Genomic DNA, 23,998 nt, shown 5'->3' with positions numbered 1-23,998 from the left:
ATATTAGAGTAAACTCATGTTGGTACCACACTTTAGCATCAGACTTACATATCTGTCCAAAACTTTGTTGAAAAGTATTTATGTCTTATATGTAGGCAACTCCTTTTCAAATTACTGGGATAATATGAAATGTATTTATTTTTTTAAAAAAATATTTTTATTGGAGTATAATTGCTTTAAAATGATGTGTTAATTTCTGCCTTAGAACAAAGTGAATCAGTTATACATATACATATATCCCCATATCACTTCCCTCTTGTATCTCCCTCCCTCTCACCATCCCTATTCCACCCTTCTAACTGCTCACAAAGCACCGAGCTTATCTCCCTGTGCTATGCAACTGATTCCCACTAGCTATCTATTTTATATTTGGTAGTGTATATATGTCCATATATACACTACCACTCTCTCACTTTGTCCCAGCTTACCCTTCCCCTTCCCCGTGCCCTCAAGTGCATTCTCTAGAACATCTGCGTCCTTATTCCCATCTTGCCCCTAGGTTTTGCATGACCTTTTTTTTTTTCTTTTAGATTCCATATATATGTGTTAGCATACGGTATTGTTTTTCTCTTCTGACTTACTTCACTCTGTATGAGAGACTCTAGGTCCATCCACCTCACTACAAATAACTCAATTTCGCTTCTTTATATGGCTAATATTCCATTGTATATATGTGCCACATCTTCCTTATCAATTCATATGTCGATGGACACTTAGGTTGCTTCCATGTCCTGGCTATTGTAAATAGAGCTGCAATGAACATTGTGGTACATGACTCTTTTTGAATTATGGTTTTCTCAGGGTAAATGCCCAGTAGTGAGATTGCTGGGTCGTATGGTAGTTCTATTTTTAGTTTTTTCAGGAACCTCCATACTGTTCTCCATAGAGGCTGTATCAATTTACGTTCCCACAGACAGTGCAAGAGGGTTCCCTTTTCTCCACACCCTCTCCAGCATTTATTGTTTGTAGATGTTTTGATGACGGCCATTCTGACCAGTGTGAGATGATATCTCATTGTAGTTTTGATTTGCATTTCTCTAATGATTAATGATGTTGAGCATTCTTTCATGTGTTTGGTGGTAATCTGTATATCTGCTTTGAAGAAATGTCTGTGTAGGTCTTCTGCTCATTTTTGGATTGTGTTGTTTGTTTTTTTTTTATATTGAACTGCATGAGCTGTTTATAAATTTTGGATATTAATCCTTTGTCAGTTGCTTTATTTGAAAATATTTTCTCCTTTTCTGAGGGTTGTCTTTTCATCTTGTTTATGGTTTTCTTTGCTGTGCAAAAGCTTTTAAGTTTCATTAGGTCCCATTTCTTTATTTTTGTTTTTATTTCCATTTCTCTAGGAGGTGGGTCAAAAAGGATCTTGCTGTGATTTATGTCATAGAGTGTTCTGCCTATGTTTTCCTCGAAGAGTTTGATAGTGTTTGGCTTTACATTTAGTTCTTTAAACCATTTGAGTTTATTTTTGTGTATGGTGTTAAGGAGTGTTCTAATTTCATTCTTTTACATGTAGCTGTCGAGTTCTCCCAGCACCACTTATTGAAGAGGCTGTCTTTTATCCACTATATGTTCTTGCCTCCTTTATCAAAAATAAGGTTACCATATGTGCATAGGTTTATCTCTGGGCTTTCTATCCTGTTGCATTGATCTATATTTCTGTTTTTGTACCAGTATCATACTGTCTTGATTACTGCAGCTTTGTAGTATAGTCTGAAGTCCAGGTACCCGATTCCTCCAGCTCCATTTTTCTTTCTCAAAATTACTTTCACTATTAGGGGTCTTTTGTGTTTCCATACAACTTGTGTAATTTTTTATTCTAGTTCTGTGAAAAATGCCACTGGTAGTTTGATAGGGATTGCATTGAATCTGTATATTGCTTTGAGTAGTAGAGTCATTTTCACAATGTTGATTCTTCCAACCCAAGAACATGATATATCTCTCCATCAATCTGTATCATCTTTAATTACTTTCATCAGTGTCTTATAATTTTCTGCATACATGTCTTTTGTCTCCTTAGGTAGGTTTTTTCCTAGGTATTTTATTCTTTTTGTTGCAATGGTAAATGGGAGTGTTTACTTCATTTCACTTCCAGATTTTTCATCATTAGTGTATAGGAGTGCCAGAGATTTCTGCTCATTAATTTTATATCCTGCTACTTTACCAAATTCATTAATTAGCTCTAGTGGTTTTCTGGTAGCATCTTTAGGATTCTCTATATACAGTATCATGTCATCTGCACACAGTGACAGATTTAATTCTTCTTTTCTAATTTGGATTCCTTTTATTTCTTTTTCTTCTCTGATTGCTGTGGCTAAAACTTCCAAAACTATGTTGAATAATAGTGGTGAGAGTGGGCAACCTTGCCTTGTTCCTCATGTTAGTGGAAATGGTTTCAGTTTTTCACCACTGAAGACGATGTTGGCTGTGGGGTTGTCATATATGGCCTTTATGATTTTAGGTGTGTTCCCTCTATGCCTACTTGCTGGAGGGATTTTTTATCATAAATGGGTGTTGAATTTTGTTGAAAGCTTTCTCTGCATCCATTGAGATGATCATATTGTTTTTCTCCTTCAATTTTTTAATATGGTGTACCACATTGATTGATTTGCGTATATTGAAGTACACTTGCATTCCTGGCATAAAGCCCACTTGATCATGGTGTATGATCCTTTTAATGTGCTGTTGGTTTCTGTTTGCTAGTATTTTGTTGAGGATTTTTGCATCTATGTTCATCAGTGATATTGGCCTTTAATTTTCTTTCTTTGTGACATCTTTGTCTGCTATTGGTATCAGGGTGATAGTGTCCTTGTAGAATGAGTTTGTGCATGTTCCTCCCTCTGCTGTATTTTGGAAGACTTTGAGAAGGATAGGTGTTAGCTCTTCTCTACATGTTTGCTAGAAATCGCCTGTGAAGTTATCTTGTCCTGGGCTTTCGTTTGTTGGAAGATTTTTTTTTTTTTTTTTTTTTTTTGTGGTATGTGGGTCTCTCACTGCTTTGGCCTCTCCTGTTGCAGAGCACAGGCTCCAGATGCACAAGCTCAGTGGCCATGGCTCATGGGCCCAGCTGATCCATGGCATTTGGGATCTTCCTGGACCGGGGCACGAACCCGTGTCCCCTGCATCGGCAGGCAGACTCTCAACCACTGCGCCACCAGGGAAGCCCTGTTGGAAGATTTTTAATCACAGTTTCAATTTCAGTGCTTCTGTTTGGTCTGTTCATATTTTCTATTTCTTCCTGTTTCAGTCTTGGCAGGTTGTGCATTTCTAAGAATTTGTCCATTTCTTCCAGGCTGTCCATTTTATTGGCATATAGTTGCTTATAGTAATCGCTCATGAGACCTTTGTATGTCTGCAGTGTCAGTTGTTACTTCCCCATTTTCATTTCTAATTCTATTGATTTGAGTCTTCTCCCTTTTTTTCTTGATGAGTTTGGCTAATGTTTTTTCAATTTTTTTCATGTTCTCAGAGAACCAGCTTTCAGTTTTATTGATCTTTCCTATCGTTTCCTTCATTTCTGATCTGATCTTTATGATTTCTTTCCTTCTGCTAACTTTGGGGTTTTTTTGTTCTTCTTTCTCTAATTGCTTTAGGTGTAAGGTTAGCTTATTTATTCGAGATGTTTCTTTTTTCTTAAGGTAGGATTGTATTGCTATAAGCTTCCCTCTTAGAACTGCTTTTGCTGCATCCCATTGGTTTTGGGTCATCATGTTTTCATTGTCATTTGTTTGTAGGTGTTTTTTAATTTCCTCTTTGATTTCTTCAGTGATCTCTTGGTTATTAAGTAGTGTATTGTTTAGCCTCCATGTGTTTGTAATTTTTACAGATTTTTCCTGTAATTGATATCTAGTCTCATAGGGTTGTGGACAGAAGAGATACTTGATACGATTTCAATTTTCTTAAATTTACCAAGGCTTGATTTGTGACCCAAGGTATGATCTATCTTGGAGAATGTTCCATGAGCACTTGAGAAAAATGTGTATTCTGTTGTTTTTGGATGGGATGTCCTATAAATATCAATTAAGTCCATCTTGTTTAATGTATCATTTAAAATTTGTTTCCTTATTTATTTTCCTTTTGGAAGGTCTGTCCATTGGTGAAAGTGGGGTGTTAAAGTCCCCTACTATTATTGTGTTACTGTTGATTTCCCCTTTTATGGCTGTTAGTATTTGCCTTTTGTATTGAGGTGCTCCTATGTTGGGTTCACAAATATTTACAATTGTTACATCTTCTTGGATTGATCCCTTGATCATTATGTAGTGTCCTTCTTTGTCTCTTGTAATAGTGCTTGTTTTAAAGTCTATTTCGTATGATTTGAGAACTGTTTCTCCAGCTTTATTTGATTTCCAATTGCATGGGATATCTTCTTCCATCCCCTCACTTTCAGTTTGTATGTGTCCCTAGGTCTGAAGTGGGTTTCTTGTAGACAGCATATATATGGGTCTTGTTTTTGTATCCATTCAGACAGTCTGTGTCTTTTGGTGGGAGCATTTAATCCATTCACATTTAAGGTAATTATCGATATGTATGTTCCTATTACCATTTTCTTAATTGTTTTGGGTTTTTTATTGTAGGTCTTTTCCTTCTTTTGTGTTTCCTGCCTACAGAAGTTCCTTTAGCATTTGTTGTAAAGCTGGTTTGGTTGTGCTGATTTCTCTTAGCTTTTGCTTGTCTGTAAATCTTTTAATTTCTCCATCAAATCTGAATGAGATCCTTGCTGGATAGAGTAATCTTTGTTGCAGGTTTTTCTCCTTCATCACTTTAAGTATGTCCTGCCACTCCCTTCCGGCTTGCAGGGTTTCTCCTGAAGATCAGCTGTTAACGTTATGGGGATTCCCTTGCATGTTATTTGTTCTTTTTCCCTTGCTGCTTTTAATATGTTTTCTTTGTATTTAATTTTTGATTGTTTGATTAATATGTGTCTTGGTGTGTTTCTCCTTGGATTTATCCTGTGTGGGACTCTGTGTTTCCTGGACTCAATTAAGTATTTCCTTTCCCATATTAGGGAAATTTTCAACTGTAATCTCTTCAAATATTTTCTCAGTCCCTTTCTTTCTCTTTTCTTCTTCTGGGACCCCTATAATTTGAATGTTAGTGCATTTAATGTTGTCCCAGAGGTCTCTGAGACTGTCCTCATTTATTTTCATTCCTTTTTCTTTATTCTGCTCTGCAGTAGTTATTTCCACTCTTTTATCTTCCAGGTCACTTATCCATTCTTCTGCCTCAGTTATTCTGCTATTGACTCCTTCTAGAGAATTTTTAATTTCATTTATTGTGTTGTTCATGATTGTTTGTTCTTTAGTTCTTCTAGGTCCCTGTCAAATGTTTCTTGTATTTTCTCCATTATCTTTCCAAGATTTTAGATGGTCATTACTATCACTATTCTGAATTCTTTTTCAGGTAGGCTCCCTATTTCCTCTTCCTTTGTTAGGTCTGGGGGGGGTTTTACCTTGTTCCTTCATCTGCTGTGTGTTTCTTTGTCTTCTCATTTTGCTTAACTTACTGTGTTTGGTGTCTCCTTTTCGCAGGCTGCATGTGGGTAGTTCCCATTGTTTTTTGTTTCTGCCTCCAGTGGCTAAGGTTGGTTCAGTGGGTTTTGTAAGCTTCCTGGTGGAGTGGGCTAGTGCCTGTGCTCTGGTGGAGGAAGCTGCATATTGTCTTTCTGGTGGGCAGGTCCACGTCTGGTGGTGTGTTTTGGGGTGTCTGTGACCTTATTATGATTTTAGGTAGCCTCTCTGCTAATGGGTGTCATTGTGCTTCTGTCTTGCTAATTGTTTGGCATAGGGTGTCCAGCACTGTACCTTGCTGGTCGTTGAGTGGAGCTGTGTCTTGGCATTGAGATGGAGATCTCTGGGAGATTTTCATCATTTGATATTATGTGGAGCTGGGAGGCCTCTGGTGGACCAATTTCCTGAACTTGGCTCTCCCACCTCAGAGGCACAGCCCTGACACCTGGCTGGAGCACCAAGAGCCTGTCATCCACATGGCTCAGAAATAAATGACGAAACAAAGAAAGAAAGAAAGCAAAAGATAAAATTAAATTAAATTAAATTAAAAAGTTATTAAAATAAAAAACAAAAAATAATTATTAAAATTTTTTAAGTAATTAAAAAAAAAGAAAGAAGAGAACAACCAAACCAAAAAAACAAATCCACCAATGATAACAAGTGCTGAAAATTATACTAAAAAAAGAAAAAAAAAACAGACAGGCAGATCCCTAGGACAACTGGTAAAAGCAAAGGTATACAGACAAAATCACACAGAAGCATATGCATGCACACTCACAAAAAGAGAAAAAGGGGGAAAAAAAAAGAATATATATATATATTGTTGTTCCCAAAGTCCACCTCCTCAATTTGGGATGATTCGTTCTCTATTCAGGTGTTCCACAGATGGCAGGGTACATCAAGTTGACTGTGGAGATTTATTCCACTGCTCCTGAGGCTGCTGGGAGAGATTTCTCTTTCTCTTCTTTGTTCGCACAGCTCCTGTGGTTCAGCTTTGGATTTGACCCCGCCTCTCCGTGTAGGTCGCCTGAGAGCATGTGTTCTTCACTCAGACAGGACAGGGTTAAAGGAGCAGCTGCTTCAGGGGCTCTGGCTCACTCAGGCCAGGGGGACGGAGGGGGACGGAGTGCGGGGTGAGCCTGCAGCGGCAGAGGCTAACATGACGTTGCACCAGCCTGAGGCGTGTCAGGTGTTCTCCCGGGGAAGTTGTTCCTGGATCACGGGACGGTGGCAGTGGCGGGCTGCACAGGCTCCCTGGAGGGGAGGTGTGGATAGTGACCTGTGCTTGCACACAGGCTTCTTGGTGGCTGCAGCAGCAGTCTTAGTGTCTCTTGCCCGTCCCTGGGGTCTGAGCTGATAGCAACAGCTCACGCTTGTCCCTGGAGCTCCTTTATGCAGCGCTCTTAATCCCCTCTCCTCGTGCACCAGGAAATAAACAGGCAAGAAAAAAGTCTCTTGCCCCTTGGGCAGTTCCAGACCTTTTGCCAGACTACCTCCCGTCTAGCCGTGGCACACTAGCCCCTTTCAGGCTGTGTTCACGCCACCAACCTCAGTCCTCTCCCTGGGATCCGACCGAAGCCCAAGCCTCAGCGCCCAGTCCCCACCCATCCCGGCGGGTGATCAGACAAGCCTCTCGGGCTGGTGAGTGCTGGTCGGCACCGATCCTCTGTGCAGGAATCTCTCCACTTTGCCCTCCACACCCCTGTTGCTGTGCTCTCCTCTGCAGCTCCGAAGCTTCCCGCTCCGCCACCCGCAGTCTCCCCCCACGAGGGGCTTCCTAGTGTGTGGAAACTTTTCCTCCTTCACAGCTCCCTCCCAGTGGTGCAGGACACATCCCTATTCTTTTGTCTCTGTTTTCCTTTTTTTCTTTTGCCCTACCCAGGTACATGGGGAGTTTCTTGCCTTTTAGGAGGTCTGAGGTCTTCTTCCAGCGTTCAGTAGGTGTTCTGTAGGAGTTGTTCCACATGTAGATGTATTTCTGATGTATTTGTGGGGAAGAAGGTGATCTCCATGTCTTACTCTTCCACCATCTTCATGCCCACTCTGAAATTTAAATATGTAAACTAGCAAGTCATTTGTAGAGCTCTAAATATCTGAGCGGGGGTGGTATGCACAAAATCACCTGACCTGAACATAGATTTTTATTAAAGAAAAATGTAACATCTTAGAACAGTCCAGTGCAATAGAACTTTGTGTAATAATGGACAAGTTCTATATCTGTGTTGTCCAATGCAGTAGCCACTACTCAGATGTAGCTATAAGAACTGAAATGTAGCTAGTGAGACTAAGGTACTGATTTTTTTTAATCTAATTATAATTAATTAAAATTTAAATGTAAATACTTGTGACTAATCACTGTCATATTGGACAGAGCAGTCATAGAAGACAGAAGAGCAGTATGGACATTGTCCATTATATTGTATGTATATCTCATTATCATCTTGAAAATTTGAAAAATCTATCTTTTAACATTACTGTCACGTCACATAAGATAGTTAAGGACAGCAAACATGCTGTTCTTGGGTTTTTCAAGTGTCATAACCCTGCATTCATTTGCTTGGGAAAGCAAAGGTCAATGCAAAATTCAGGCAAACACATAAGACTAAACTCTAAATATACAAACACAAAATACATAAACATAAATGAATAAAATTAAAACTAGCATATTCTTTTCCCCTGATGTATTATAGTCATAAATTGGATAATTGAGTCTGAAACTCAAGAACTTAAGTTATTCACTTGTTGTTTTTAGGCTATATTATATATGTTAGTTCCCCCTTATATAACCTCTAATAATTCTTTATAATCTACTTTTATAGCCCTTATTAAAAATGTAATTATCTTCAATTAACATAAATCTATTAGTATCAACATCAGTAGATACTTAGATTGCTATTGATGTTCCCTCATCTTAGCTAAAATTTAATTTCCATTACATTAGCAAAATATTTTTACTTACCACCATATCGCCAGTGCCTAGAAGAATGCTGTGACCATATTAGCCACTGAATATTGGCATGCCAAGAATTAACAAAATTGTATTAAATGCCATGGATTTCTGTGAAGTTCAATTCAGAAGCTATGTTTTCTACCCATAGGTGAGACATTCCAGATTTGAACCTTCCTAAAGGCCTTTTGAAATATCATTACAAAAATAACATTATCATTAATCACTAAGCTTACCTAAATCAAATTATAATAGTAAATACTGTATGTATATTTAATATTATTGGTGTAAAATTCTTTTTTTTCTTAAAATAGATTTGCTAATTTTCACACTTGTAGATAGATATTACATGAAAAATATTTTCCTTGGCAAAGAAAAGGCAAATTGTTTATTGGTTTATATAAGTAAAATATTGATAGAATGCTCATTTTAGTTTATGTATTAAAACCAAGATTAATACACATTGGTTACCTCGTAGGAATTTTTTTTTAAAATTACATTGAAGCAAACTGATGATTTTAATTAATATTTCTGAAATGCCACCTTAAATTTCATAATAAACATTTAATTCTTCCAACAAGATATATTATGGTCTGGATTTGAATAAAAGAGTAAGTGAATCTAAACACACAAAAATCCAAAAAGTGCAGAAATATCTTCAAGCAATTCATGAGGAAAAATGTAGTTGTACTTAAGTATTGTACTAGATTTTATGTAAGCAATTATAACACTTTGATAAGTTATAAAAGATAATATGACCATATAATCTCACCGTATATTCTAGTGGTCCCTGAAAACCTGATATCGTTCATTGGTTTCTAACATTTAGGATCTTATTTTAGACACTGGTATGACAGAACAATGAGAAAAAACCCTCAGATGCTCTCCTGTTCTTTCAGGACAGAGCACATAGATGAGATCTCAATAACTGATCTTCAGCACATTTCAGCAACTTTTATGTTAAAAAATATATTGAATAATTAAAATTGTAGTGTGTGGTTATGTGTGTGTGTGTGTGTGTGTGTGCACGTGTGTACGTGTGTACGTAAGGGTTCATAAATCACCCATGTACTAGGAATCTTAAGATCTGCTGATCTTCACAGGCTCCAGTACTTTTCTATCTTATTCATTTCTGTCAAAGTGCTACAGGTGACACTGGCTAGAACTGCACCTGAGAGCCAGTGAATGCTACTCCTCAATCAGCTATCAAGATCACTGTTTGTCTGTGTAGGGCTTATCTTATTGTAGTTCAGAGAAGGGACTTTAATTTTTTTTTTATTTTCTATTGATGAATTGGACTTTATCAAAATTATTTGACTATTTTAAAGACATACAAGAGTATGAGATCCTCTGTGTGCTGATAAACAGTAGCACTTAAGAGAGCCCAAGCACTTTAAGAATTTTACAGTTTTATATTAATTGAACCACTTCCTTGAGGGTTTTGAGGGAAGCCAGAACCAGAGGAAACTGATTTTAAACATTCCCATAATCTGACTTTATAGGCATAAAGAAAATATAAGTACTGTTCCTATAGCTATATTTTCCAATTTGACATTTTGGCATGTTAGTTTCAGTCCATTGTGCATGCTCATTAAAAAAAAAAATAGAAGTTAAATAACATTGTTCTGTTAATCTCCAAGAAAATTTCTTTCTTTTTTGGCCAGGCCTCATGGCTTGCAGCATCTTAGTTCTCCTACCAGGGATTGAACCTGGGCCCCGGCAGTGAAATCACTGAGTCCTAACCACTGAACCACCAGGGAATTCCCAAAAATTTCATTTTTAACACCTGTTTCTATAGGGGAAAAAAAAGAAAGTCTGTGTATTTTACACAAGGTTTTATTCTTATCAGAGTTTGCATATTTTCTCCCTCTGCCAAAGTTATTAGCTGTATTTATTAGATGAGATATACACACTTTTGTCTTGGATAAATATTTTATACTTGATTGTTACTTCTGGTGGTGAAAATGTGTCCTAGACAACTGAAATCTACAGTAAGATATTTTAATTCATTTGGAGTAACCATTTTTAATTCACTTATAAGTTCATTCACCATGTGAAACATAGTGATAATTCTTTTTAAAATTCTACATACTTCTTCCTTTTGAAATCTTTAATAGTTCACATAAATGTTACATTTATCACCATAAAATGTTACAACCTGAAAAGCGCTTAGAACATCTTCTAGCACAACTCTAATTTCACAAATGTGTAGAGATGTTAAGCATCTTGTTTGTGGTGACAGTATTAGTTACTGACGAATTTGGGATTTAGAACTCAAGTCTCTGGCACTTATTTCTGAGTTGAGCCTATGTCATATGACTTCAAGGAATTGAAAACTGGTCTCATTAAATAATAATATAAGCTAAAATGTTTCCTTCTATGTTTTCCAGGGTCAAAGTATTTTTGGGCTTGATGTTATTGAAACACCAGAAGGAGAGAAGATGCCACAATTGATAGTTCAAAAGGAGCTAGATAGGGAAGAGAAAGATACATATGTAATGAAATTAAAGGTTGAAGATGGTGGCTTTCCTCAAAGATCCAGTACTGCCATTTTGCAAGTCAGTGTTGCTGATACAAACGATAACCGCCCAGTCTTCAAGGAGAATGAGATTGAAGTCAGTATACCAGAAAATGCTCCTGTAGGTACTTCAGTGACACAACTTCATGCCACAGATGCTGACATAGGTGAAAATGCCAGGATTCACTTCTATTTCAGCAATCTAGTCTCCAACATGGCCAAGAGGCTATTTCACCTCAACTCCACCAGTGGACTTATCACAATCAAAGAACCACTGGATAGGGAGGAATCACCAAACCACAGGTTACTGGTTTTAGCAAGTGATGGTGGATTGATACCAGCAAGATCAATGGTGCTAGTAAATGTTACAGATGTCAATGATAATGTCCCATCAATTGACATAAGGTATATCATCAATCCAATCAATGGTACTGTGGTTCTTTCAGAAAATGCTCCACTCAACACAAAAATTGCACTCATAACTGTGACAGATAAGGATGCTGACCTTAATGGTAGGGTGACATGCTTTACAGATCATGAAGTCCCTTTCAGGTTGAGGCCAGTATTCAGTAATCAGTTCCTCCTAGAGACTGCTGCATATCTTGACTATGAGTCCACAAGAGAATATGCTATTAAATTACTGGCTGCAGATGCTGGCAAACCTCCTTTGAATCAATCATCCATGCTCCTCATCAAAGTAAAAGATGAAAATGACAATGCTCCAGTTTTCACTCAGCCTTTCATAAGTCTTTCTGTTCCTGAGAATAACTCTCCTGGCACCCAGTTGACAAAAATAAGTGCAACGGATGCAGACACAGGGCATAATGCTGAGATAAACTACCTGCTTGGCATTGATGCTCCATCTGAATTCAACCTGGATCGTCGTACAGGCATTCTGACCGCAGCAAAGAAACTGGATAGAGAAAAACTGGAAAAATATTCATTCACAGTTCTGGCAAAAGATAACGGGATGCCACCTTTAATAACCAATGCCACAGTCTTAGTGACTGTTCTTGATCAGAATGACAACAGTCCAATTTTCACTCACAATGAGTACAACTTCTATGTCCCAGAAAACCTTCCAAGACATGGCACAGTAGGACTAATCACTGTAACTGATCCTGATTATGGAGAAAACTCTGCAGTCACTCTCTCCATTTTAGACTCAAGTGATGACTTCACCATTGATCCACAGACTGGTGTCATCCGACCGAATATTTCCTTTGATAGAGAAAAACAAGAATCTTATACTTTCTATGTAAAGGCTGAGGATGGTGGTAGGGTATCACGTTCTTCAACTGCCAAAGTCACCATAAATGTGGTTGATGTCAACGACAACAAACCAGTTTTTGTTGTCCCTTCTTCGAACTACTCCTTTGAATTGGTTCTGCCATCCACTAATCCAGGCACAGTGGTATTCACGGTAGTTGCTGTTGACAATGACACTGGCATGAATGCAGAGCTTCATTACAGCATTGTAGGAGGAAACACAAAAGGTCTGTTTATGATTGACCAAGCAACAGGCAACATTACACTGAAGGATAAATGTGTCCTTGCAGACCTTGGTTTACACAAACTGGTAGTCAAAGCCAAGGACTTAGGGCAACCTGATTCTCTCTTCAATGTTGTAAATGTTCATCTATTTGTGAATGAGTCAGTGACCAATGCTACACTGATTTATGAATTGGTGCGCAAAAACATTGAAACACCAGTGACCCAAAATATTGAGACAGCTGATACATCCTCACCATCCAGTGACTATGTCAAGATCGTGGTTGCCATTGTTGCAGGCACCATAACTGTCATCCTTGTTATTTTCATCACTGCTGTAGTAAGATGCTGCCAATCACCACACCTTAAGGCTGCTCAGAAAAACAAGCAGAATTCCGAATGGGTTACTCCAAACCCAGAAAACAGGCAGATGATAGTGATGAAGAAAAAGAAGAAGAAGAAGAAGAAGCATACCCCTAAGAACTTGCTGCTTAACTTTGTTACTATTGAAGAAACTAAGGCAGATGATGCTGACAATGATGGAAACAGCATCACACTAGACCTTCCCATTGAACTGGAAGAGCAAACCATGGGCAAGTACAACTGGGGCACTACACCTACTACTTTCAAGCCTGACAGCCCTGATTTGGCCCGGCACTACAAATCTGCCTCTCCACAGCCTGCCTTCCAGATCCAGCCAGAGACTCCCCTGAATTCAAAGCACCACATCATCCAGGAACTGCCTCTTGATAACACCTTCGTGGGCTGTGACTCCATCTCCAAGTGTTCCTCCAGCAGTTCTGATCCCTACAGCGTTTCTGAGTGCAGCTATCCAGTGACAACTTTCAAGACCCCTGTGTCTGTACACACCAGACCGGTAGGTAATCCAAGTTTCTAAGTAACCTTTCTAATTTTATATTTTTTAATTATTTTCAGTTGAAGTAGGACTTTACAGAATGTACTGACTCAACATGGGATCAAATTGATCATGTTCTGCAGAAGTATCTGAATAGATATATGGATTCATTTTAAGTTTGGTAGAAAATCAGAACAAAATGACTCCTGATTGGAGGAAAATTGGGTGAGGAATGATGATTATAATAGGGACAGTGTTGTCTGTAGATGGCAGTATGACACTTCTCACTAGAGAATATAATGGAAAAACTCCAAAATAAAGGGTCATGGCACTGTCCTCAGTACAATTGTGTGCATGAGGATCAAAACAGTCATGGCTAGATACATCACAGTAAAGCCTCTTGGAATCTGATAAGCAAGTCTTAATACTTAATGGTATTGAGACTTCCAGCTTCACTTGGGAAAATCTGTGTCTACCCAAGATAATCAAATAGCATAAAGATATCCCCCCCATCCACCATTCCCCCAAACCCCCACAATGAAAAGAGAGTGTCATTTTCAGATTAGGAACTCACCATTATTCTGGTTCATAAATCTGTATTAACACAATGTAGCAAGAATGGGATTAGTAAAATGAAGTCATGCTACTCACTCTCACCTTCAAGCCAGAGAATGAAATATATATGAGATCTCTACTTTAGATATCCATTTGAGTATTTGCATATTCATGCAAGGTATTAAGAACCCTTCAGGAGACATTCTTAAGAGATAATGACTTTTTGAAAATGAAATATGATTGCTTTCTCTAATGGGCCTGAAGGAAACTATGCACATATTAAGACCCAATATATCTGTATACAATAATTTAAAACCCATTAAATTTATGAAAACAAGAGTTTATACAGTCTTTTTTATCTGTATTCCATGGAGAAATGAATAAAAATGTATCTAGAAATTCATAACTAAATTAAATGATTTAAGTATTTTTATTTCCTTAATAAAGTCAAGTGATAGAATTTATCTACATTTTTTCTCTGGAAGTCATGCAGCATATTGATTTTATTATTTTGTCTGTGTTACTCTTAAGAAGGTCTTCATATCACTTTCAGTGAATAAAACTTTTGAAAACCTATTTAGGCTTAATTAAATAGTAGTAATGTGAAAGTCAGAATAAGTTTCCTCTCACCAAAGTTAGAGATATTAAAGAAGTCTATCAGGATTCAAAATAACAATGAAAATAATTTACCATAATTTAGGAAATGCTTTTAAGAACCGAGGTCACTCATGGATTTGCATAGTTAAATTGCATAGTTAAATTATACAATAACGTTAATCTTTCTCTCTTAATCACACAGTGAAAGTAAGATACTAATTCAGTTGTAGGTGCATTTTTGTTACAATAGGTTCATAATTATGCTATTGCAAACCCTACTCTCTTTGTGGAGAGTTTCTGTTATTCTTTGAATTAGTTTATAGGGCAGTGGTTATTTCTACAGTTTACATGAGCCTCATGGTTTCTGACCAAGGTGGATCTTAAATGGGTGGCAAACATAACAGATGCCGAATATCTCATCATGGTATGTTTTTGTTTTTATTTAACTATTAAAAAGGGTGCTCTCATTTTCTAATTCTCATTGCTATCATTCGGTTTCTTGGAAACATTTCTCAACAGAAAAGTATTCTTTATGAATAGCACGTTATGTGTGTTGTATATCCTAATAGCACTTTTCCCAGGGCTAAATTTGTGACTCACTTAAAAATCTATACAAAAGGTGGGGTTTGTGAATTACTTTTGCAGAGCATCATTTTTAATAGACTGGCTTGTGAAGTTAGTTAGAAGAGCAAATTCTGGCTTCAACTATTTTTGAAAGCATGGAGATGTTTTAAGAGCTAGACTTATTTTACATGAGGACATGAACATACAGTAAGTAAGGCATAGATGAAGGAAAAAATTGAAGTGTTTTCCAAATATCTGCTTCTTTTATTTTATTTTATTTTTTTGATATTTTGTAATCCTGAGAAAGTCAATAAAATTAATAACTTTTTCATTTGGGTACTTTATTTTATTTAGCTAATAAATCTTTTCCTAAACACAGAACAATAACTTCATGAGATAGGCAAAATAAGGAAAGTAAATGCTAATGAGAATAAATTCTTGGTTATCATTCAGTTTTTATTAGCTAAAAGGAGTATCTTAGAATCAGTGAGTTCTCAGATGACTTATTCTATTTTTTCTCATCTTAAAAATATAGGTAAATTGTATATTTTATGTCATTGGTTCACAGATGTTTCAGATTAATTACTAAATATCTTCTGGACATGAATTGGTGAACTTAGGGAGACTAATGTGATACTAAAAATAATTTGAATCCTTGTATTATGTGCTACATTTGCAATGTTCTTCACCCTTTCTGTATACGCTTCAATTTCTGATTGACGTCAGGAGAGGCATCTTATATTCAGTGATGTTGCAGAATGCGAAAAAGTTAAGTGAGCACTGAAAAAGAACTCATGTATTTATAAAAATTCAAATACAGTAGGTGTCTTCTTTTTAAAGAAACATCATACAAAATGAGGAAAAGTGTCAGACAGTAAAATAAAAATCCATTGTTCCTTAAAGAAATTCTGACAGTGGAATAAATTATTACTGTTATCCGAAAGCAGAATTATATTCAATTGATTTTAAACAAAGTGAGAAATATATTTTCAAAAGGAGGGTTTAGGGTGATATTTCTGTTTAGTTCATTACTCATGTGAATAGAAATATGAAAGTGAAGAAATTAAATAGTTCTAGGATGCAGTAAGATATAAGGGGATTTATAAAAACTTTCATGCTTTTAAAAAGGGAATCAAATACTTTCTATAGTTTTTTTTCTTTTTTTCTGACTCGTGTTCTGAAAAAATATGGAACATTCTTTAGATAGAAACGTATCTATTGCACAAAACCATTTATACCTGGGGAATATGAGGATCCTCTTTGATATAAATTTTTACAAGTATTCTGGAAGGCATTTTTGTATGCATATATTATAGTAGAAATTAAAACATGAAATCTAAAAGATGATCTTACAGTGTACTTTATATTAACATCTTTCAGAGCAAGCAGATAGTGTTTGGTGCGATTCTAGAAAAACAATAAGAGTAATCATTTTAGAATCAGTTTTGATAATTGTTGTATAAAAGAGATACAATGCCAAAATGAAATCTTGCTTAACACAGTTCTTCCATTAAAATATTGTGAAGACTATACATTTGAAAAATAGGGGAACAAAAATGAACTTATTATTTTGAAAGGGCCTCTGTGTGCAAGTCACTGTCTTAGTCATGTATTTGAGGTACTTCATTTCAAAAAGAAATAATTCATGGTTACATGAGTGTAGGTATTATACATGGATTCAAAATGGTAAGAGGAGTCTGAGTTAGCTTGGAATAGGCTTGGTATTTACTACTGTTACATTCCATAACCTTGATATTGTGCATCTGTATTTTAGCAATGTGAATTTTAGCCATGTAGCATGTTTGGCAACTAAGACTCCTAGAACACAACCATCTGATTTTGATAACATGTTATTTTTCTTGTCCTAGACTGATTCCAGGACATCAACTATTGAAATCTACAGTGAGATATAACTTTCTAGGAACAACATAATTCTATTCCCCTTCCAAAAAACTCCAATGATTTGTGATTTCAAAATTTGGCTAAGATCATTTAGCTTATAATCTGGATTTCCCACTATAAAAGCAAGCAAAACAAAAACCACCTTAAAAAGTATGTCCCACTGAACCCCATGCTTACTTTAGCTGTAATCTTGCAATCGAAATTTTAAATTTGTGGAAGGAACAGTGCAGTGTAATAAAAAATAAAGTTTTATCATGCTGTTTCTCGATTTGCTTCCTCTGAATGCCAACAAGTGTGATGTAATATAATGTGTCTTGATGTACAAACTGATGGTTAATGTATCAATCATGAAACATGGAATTACTTGCCCTGTCTGATTGCTGAAGAATTTAAACATCATCTCCGGGAGTTTGGAAGTGAAGCTGAACTATCCAAGCTACCCTCTGAAAGGTATCCAAGGGCAAGATATTTTCTTTAAAATCAAAAATACAAACAGCAACAACAACAAAAAAAAACACTTTAGATCATTTTTTGGAAAATATTCACTACTATAGTATTGTTGAGAAAATAATTATAATTATCCATCACTCTGCTGAAAAGTTAGATGATATAAAATAATTTTAATGGGTTTTTATGTTGATTGTAATCATGTTGTTCCACTACTTTAACCATTAAAAAAATATTTTTTGTTGTAATCATGTTTCTTTTTTTCTATAAATACTGAAAAAGAAAGAAGTTTTTTTTTTGTTTGTTTGTTTGTTTTTTTCTATTTTTATCTATCAAAAGAAGAATGTAAAGTTCTTTATACTCCCTGATATTTTGGGGAAAAAAAGTACTGATGTTTCTTATATAGTGAAATGTAATTCCATTCATATGTGAGTAGAGACAAGGATTTAAATAGTATATTTTGAAAGATTTTATCTTAATTTTGAAACTACCTAGGAAAATATAAGCTACTAGAGTCAAACAGCTAAATAGACCTACATAATTTCTCTGGCATTAAATTACTGAATATATTTCATTGATCTGAGTAATTTGGCCTTTAACTCATTCTTCACAATATGTTGATTAATTAGTTTCTTACACAAATGACTAAATGTCGCAAATTTGGTGTACATTAAATGTATTAAAGAAAGAATGATGTGTCCCAATTTTACATTGTATTCTTTAAGCTGCTTATGACTTACTAACAGTACTAACAGAATTTTTTTAAAAGCATGATTTCTTGGGGCTAAAAGGGAGTATAAAGGACCTTTATAATCATGACATAAGATATGTTTCCTGGATTCTCTTTCAAATGCTTCATTGTGTATCATTTTACCTTGCAAAGTGTGGACAGGATTTGGTCTATTATGTATGTACATTAAATTAGTGTATTATTTGAAGTGTTCCTTGGTGTAAAGGTATTTAGAAGAGGCTTATGCTCTATTTAGCATTTCAAATTAGTGTAATTCTTGGATATTTAATATATAGGCAATATTTTTTAAAGATTTCTGTTAAAATTTAGCATTCCCATTTACTCAGTACAGAATCTCTGGTACCTCCAATAATGTCAAGTTCCTTGAACATGCTTGCTATCTGGCTTTTTTAACATTACTTAGTTAATTATAATGACTGTAAGTGTAATTGTTTTACTGGTTATGAGAAATGTCATGTAAATTACAATATTGTATTACATACTTATAAACAACTATTGTAGAAAAATACTTAAAATTAAATTTTACCTTTGTGAAAGTTATTCATATAGAGTAACTTTATAATCTCTCCCCTATTTCTTCCTGATAAATTAAATATTTCGGTTTAATTCAAATCATTTCAAGTAATGTCAAAATTGAGCCAACTTATTATACCACTAGAGTCAGTGCCCTGCAGGTACCAAGACGTACTAAGAGTAGGAGTTTCCAAAATCCATAGTCTCACTTAATTGTGAAAAAAATTATGATGCCCAAGAAAATGAATCAGTGCTTCACATGTCCCATGATAAACTAGTGTGGCTTCATGACCATTTGTATATGTAATTATTATATAAATGCATTTTAAATGCTTGTGTCATGACAACCCTGGTCTCTGCTTTTCCACATGTTCTGTGAGCTAGAGGAGAATACTTCATTTTTCTTCTATTTCAGTGAACCTTTCCTTTAGGCCTGTGATAAGGAAAACTCCTAATCACTCCTTTGTATATATGAAGATGAAAATGTCTTGAAACAGTTACCCAGAGTCTCTTTAAAAAATTCCTCAGTATTTTTATGGGGGTCATCTTTGCAGAAGATGAAAATAGAAACTTTATTTTTAAAGCTGCAAGTGATTCTTCTCAGAATATAATTTCTGTGAGAAAGGAACTTCTGAATTGATTTCTTTCCTGCTCTTTGAGGCTAAAATATTTACCCGTATAAACCAATGGTGATTGAGATTTAACTGTATCTAAACTTCAGCCATAGATGAAAATGGATTCTGCTTTTGATTATTAACTACCCTTGATCGGTCCTTTGCTTATGCTTGAGGAAATAATATTAACATTTGATAACAGTATGGATGGCATTGAAACTAATTTTCCACAAAAGCCAGAGAGGACAAAACTATATATTTTCCTGTTGGTTCTTTCTTATAAGTTGATTTGATGATACTTTTAATTTATTTATTGGTGTTATTACATGTTTGGCTTACAAGGTCTCAGATATCTTCCCATCTCTTGTGTTGGTATTAATGGACTCCTAGAATATTCTCAATGAAGTGTCCTTGATGGTCTTTCTTGTTCTTATTCTAGTCAGTGAATAGAGGAAAACAGAGGGAAAGGAAATCTTAAGACTAGTCAGCAAAGAAACCTTTAGGGATTACCTAATCGATTAACTACAATGTGCTGTATACTTTCATCCTTGCAAACACTCGAAGGAGTATTATTTTCTTTTGATTAAAATCCAAAGTGCATAAATTGAAAAAACTTGCTGAAATACATTTCCTCATTTTACATTAAATATAAAAGTTTATTTTTGGAAATAGGGTATTCAAGCTATTACACTTCTTAAGTTATTTTTATTTTCAATGATTTAAATTGAATATTTTATAGAACAGTTTTAATTCTATCCATTAATTAATCTTTTATGTATACTTCTGTTTTTTTCTGCTGACCATCCTGTTCACATTATCAATGTGAACTCATATACTTTAGAAAAATTTTTAAAAGCTGAATTTAGATTCAATCAGTCATTATTTCATGCAATATTTACTTATCTTTTCATTTCAGCACAAAACAATACTGCCACATTTTACAATTTTGTCACCTGCACTCGTCACTGTTTAATTAGATTTTATAACTGTCCATCTAGCTAGGTGTGATTTGAAACCTGATCTCAACAGAAGTGCTACAGGACAAGCAGAGCTTAAGTAACCTTATATGAACTTAATCTACACTGTGTAAATGCTTCTTATAGGTGCTCTTGTGTAATAGACTTTTTTCTTTAGAATTTGCTTAGTTTCTGTCTATTTTTATTGTTTAGATTTAGGTTTCTAGCATATTAAAAGGTGCTATGATAATATAAAGCTGTATGTGTTGTATATAATTATTATTTTTAAAAAGAGCTGAAGTTCAATTTGTTTTTTCATGCATTATGTGTGTTCATACATAACATCCGTGGTTTTATGTGGTATTTAGGAGTAGACTTTTTAAAATTGTAGAGTAGTCATAGGTCTTTATTTTTATTGCACAATGCAATATACATTTGTTGTAGAAAATTTAGGAAATTGTAGATAGATTTTAACTGTATCTATGAAAATTTGATGAAGAATTTTAAAACTATTTGTTTTTACTTCAGGCTATACCAGTAAGTTTTTCTTTATAATTTACTTAGTAATTCTGTTTAACCTTTGGAAGTGGTGCACTTTAAAATTACAGAAGTATTCTTCTCTTTTTATATTATAAACTATAAATACAGGATTTTTTACACAGTGGTAATTGACTTAATTATTATGCATATTGTTTATTTTTATAGATGTATGATTAGACAAATTTATGAAATAGTTGAGTCTGATTAGTTTATAGTATACTGAAGGGCATACTATATATCTCCACCACGAGACTAATCTGCCCTCAGTGAAAATATCAAGTCTTGATGAAAAAGCTTTTCCATTAAAAAGAATGTCATCTAAATATCTGCCAAAAGTTCCCTTAGAATGAACAACCAAGTTATCTATTATAATTATTTCTAAAAGCCTCATAAGCAATTCTTACCTTTTGCAAATTCTAGATATTCTCAATTAAAATTGTATTAACTCTCCCGTTTCAAGTGATTAATTATATTTAATTATCCACACATACACTGGTACTATCCAATTAGGAGTAAATCTTTTTTTCTGTGAAGTGAAAAAAATCACATTCCATTAGGTTTCAGATAGTCAAATTGACATAATAATGGAAATGAAGTACTTCAATGGATATTCTAGAAATATATGCACTTTTCTCCCTTGTCCTGGAGGCTTATATTTATTAATTATTCACTGATTTACTCCATAAATGTTATTCTCTTAGAAATGCACTTTAAAAGCATTTTCATTTTTTGTATTAACACTTGGTAAAAACATTAGATAACAAAATAATACTTTCATTAGATACTTAGAGAAAATTTGAATAATACCACTTTTACTCTCTTTGGTGGTAGTAGAAGTAAACAAATGTGCAACACTGGTGAAAAATATTATTTTCAGAAATCCGCAAAATAAACTTTAAAATGTATTTACTCATATTACTACATATCAGTTTTAACCTCAGATTCAAAATCAACACAGACCACTATTTCAATGATACTTTAAACAGAATTGTTCATAAACACTATCACCTTACACAAAAACGTTTCCCGTAATTCAAGTATATAGCTCAAATAGTTATTCAGTGTCACAACCTCGAAGTAATTAAACACACACACACACACACACACACAAGAAGAAATCTGATCAGCTCTTTTGGTATTTAAAAACAGACTTAGTCTCATATTCAAGGTGGGAAAAAACACACAAAAATGGAATTGCATGGATGCTGGAAAACTAATCTATGAACTCCTAAATGAGAGATTATATTTCATTACTAATTTTATTTATTTGATCACTCATTCAGAGCTATGTATTGGGTGCCTTTTTTGTAGATAATTATATACATTATTTATGAAGTTCAGATTGAATAAGTACATATTTTTCACACAAATATAGTTATTCAAGAGAAGGTGCTGAGTTCTCTTCCCGATAGGTATCAAAGATTTGTCTACGTGATACTAAAACATCTGGAGGCAAAATACAATTTTTCACTGAATATGGGGATATTTTGTCTACTGACAAAATTAACTCCATAAAGACGCAGACTTTATCTAGTACTACAAAATGATATTATAATAGTTTCATTTTAGATAGGAAAAAAGAATTTGACATGCTATATAAAGTTAACATTATCTGAACTAGAGCAATTGATAACGTTTAACAACAAAATTCTACATGGTGCTACAATTCAACTTTACGTATATAAATTTGAGTTGTTTGTAAGACTATACACACATTTATTTCAAAATGCACACAAACTGTAGAAATGATGAGGTACATACAACTAAGTCATTTTAGGTGTGAGACTTAAAAGACAACCATACCAAACCCTTAAAATTAAGAGACCTAATTGTGAGTCTAGAGGAAAATTCATTTTAATTTGATGTTTATGTAATTCTAAAACAGTGGGATTAAAATGCGTTAGGGTATGTATAAGCATACATATGTTTCTGTATATGTGTGTATATTTATGTTTTTTCAAATCTCTAGCAGAAAAAAGTAATATAAACTTTAAACTAAAGATAACTTGTTCAAAGATCATACATCTATATTTACAATGTTATTCTCTGTTCTTTTAAACTTATGCCTCACTTCCAAACTTTAATCATCCTTTATACCTTATATCACCCTACATAGCACCTTGTGACTCTTGTCACATTCACTGCATTCTGAATATGTGCTCATGTGTTTTTTACTTTCAAATTATTTTGCCTCTAATGTAACTGCAGTACTTCTCTTCATAAAATTTCCCTGTTTTCTGAAGGATCACAGATCCAGTAACACTAAATTACACATTAAAAATTAAACTATTTTCCCTATCTAATTACCAGTGTAGATTCTACTTCTTTTCCACACAAAAAAGCTAAGATAAATTTGCCTTCAGTAAGTCAACTTCTGCTCAGTTGGCATAACTAAAACATATATAAAAGAATCCTTTAAAATAATTATTTTTATTTGCATTAATACCTTATTTAATTTTAATACCTCTGAAACCAAAAAAAAAAAAAAAGATAAGTAATTCTCTGTCAGTGCTCTGTACAATGTCAGATTTTCAGTTTCATAAGTCTGCAAATTTGTGGGTTTATGTTTCCATCAAAGGCTAAGATATGGATTTGCCATAATCATGTACATGCATACATACTTATCTATGTATGTGTATACACACATACACTTTTATAAACAGCTTGGTGTGAACTATGGATTGACGTAAATCATGGAAATATTTGTGAGGATAGATTCGGTTTTTAGATTGGGTAATGTGTACAATTTATTATCATTTCTGGTTTTGAGTGGAGCTAGTACTACAAACTGCCATTGAAGAAAAGCTGTGTAAAGTAACATTAAAATTGTGAAGATTTAAAATACAAGAGCAGTCACAGTCACTCTTAAAATTTTGTTTTTGCTTTGTTATTTGTAGCTGTAATTTTAAAAAAGAATAAACAGTTTTTTGTGTGAATATGTTAGAGTGAATATTATAGGGCATCTTTCAACTGGAATACATGTAGTTACTAACATTGGTTGTATTTGATATATTTTCAGTGCATAAAGTGTGTGTAATCTGTATTAAGTGAAATACCTATAAATAAAGTTGTTTCTGCATTGCAATAACATATCTTCTGATATTTTTTGAAGCGCTTGTTGTCATCAGGGGCTACCAATTTCTTTGACATCATCAAGGATCCTAAAATAATTTTTAGCACACTAACATCCTACAGTTTCATGGTGTAATTCATTATCTGTGTTGTGTTAACCAGAAC

The 23,998-nt window shown here is 34.5% G+C and overlaps 1 protein-coding gene across 5 annotated transcripts in view; it reads left to right on the top strand.

Moving 5' to 3' along the window:
- Positions 1–23,998, top strand: part of PCDH11X (protocadherin 11 X-linked) — a 741,859-nt gene that overhangs the window by 75,956 nt on the left and 641,905 nt on the right. For all 5 annotated transcript variants that reach the window (XM_007454761.1, XM_007454760.1, XM_007454759.1 and 2 more), the window contains one exon: positions 10,848–13,343. In XM_007454761.1, coding sequence (XP_007454823.1) covers positions 10,848–13,343 — 2,496 coding nt within the window. The remainder of the gene's footprint in view (positions 1–10,847; positions 13,344–23,998) is intronic.

This window comes from Lipotes vexillifer, unplaced genomic scaffold (assembly GCF_000442215.2).
Source record: "Lipotes vexillifer unplaced genomic scaffold, Lipotes_vexillifer_v1.1 scaffold8, whole genome shotgun sequence".
In the NCBI taxonomy this organism is placed as follows: domain Eukaryota; kingdom Metazoa; phylum Chordata; class Mammalia; order Artiodactyla; family Lipotidae; genus Lipotes; species Lipotes vexillifer.
Note: the sequence above shows the minus strand (reverse complement) of the source record. Positions and strands in the feature narration are given on the sequence as shown.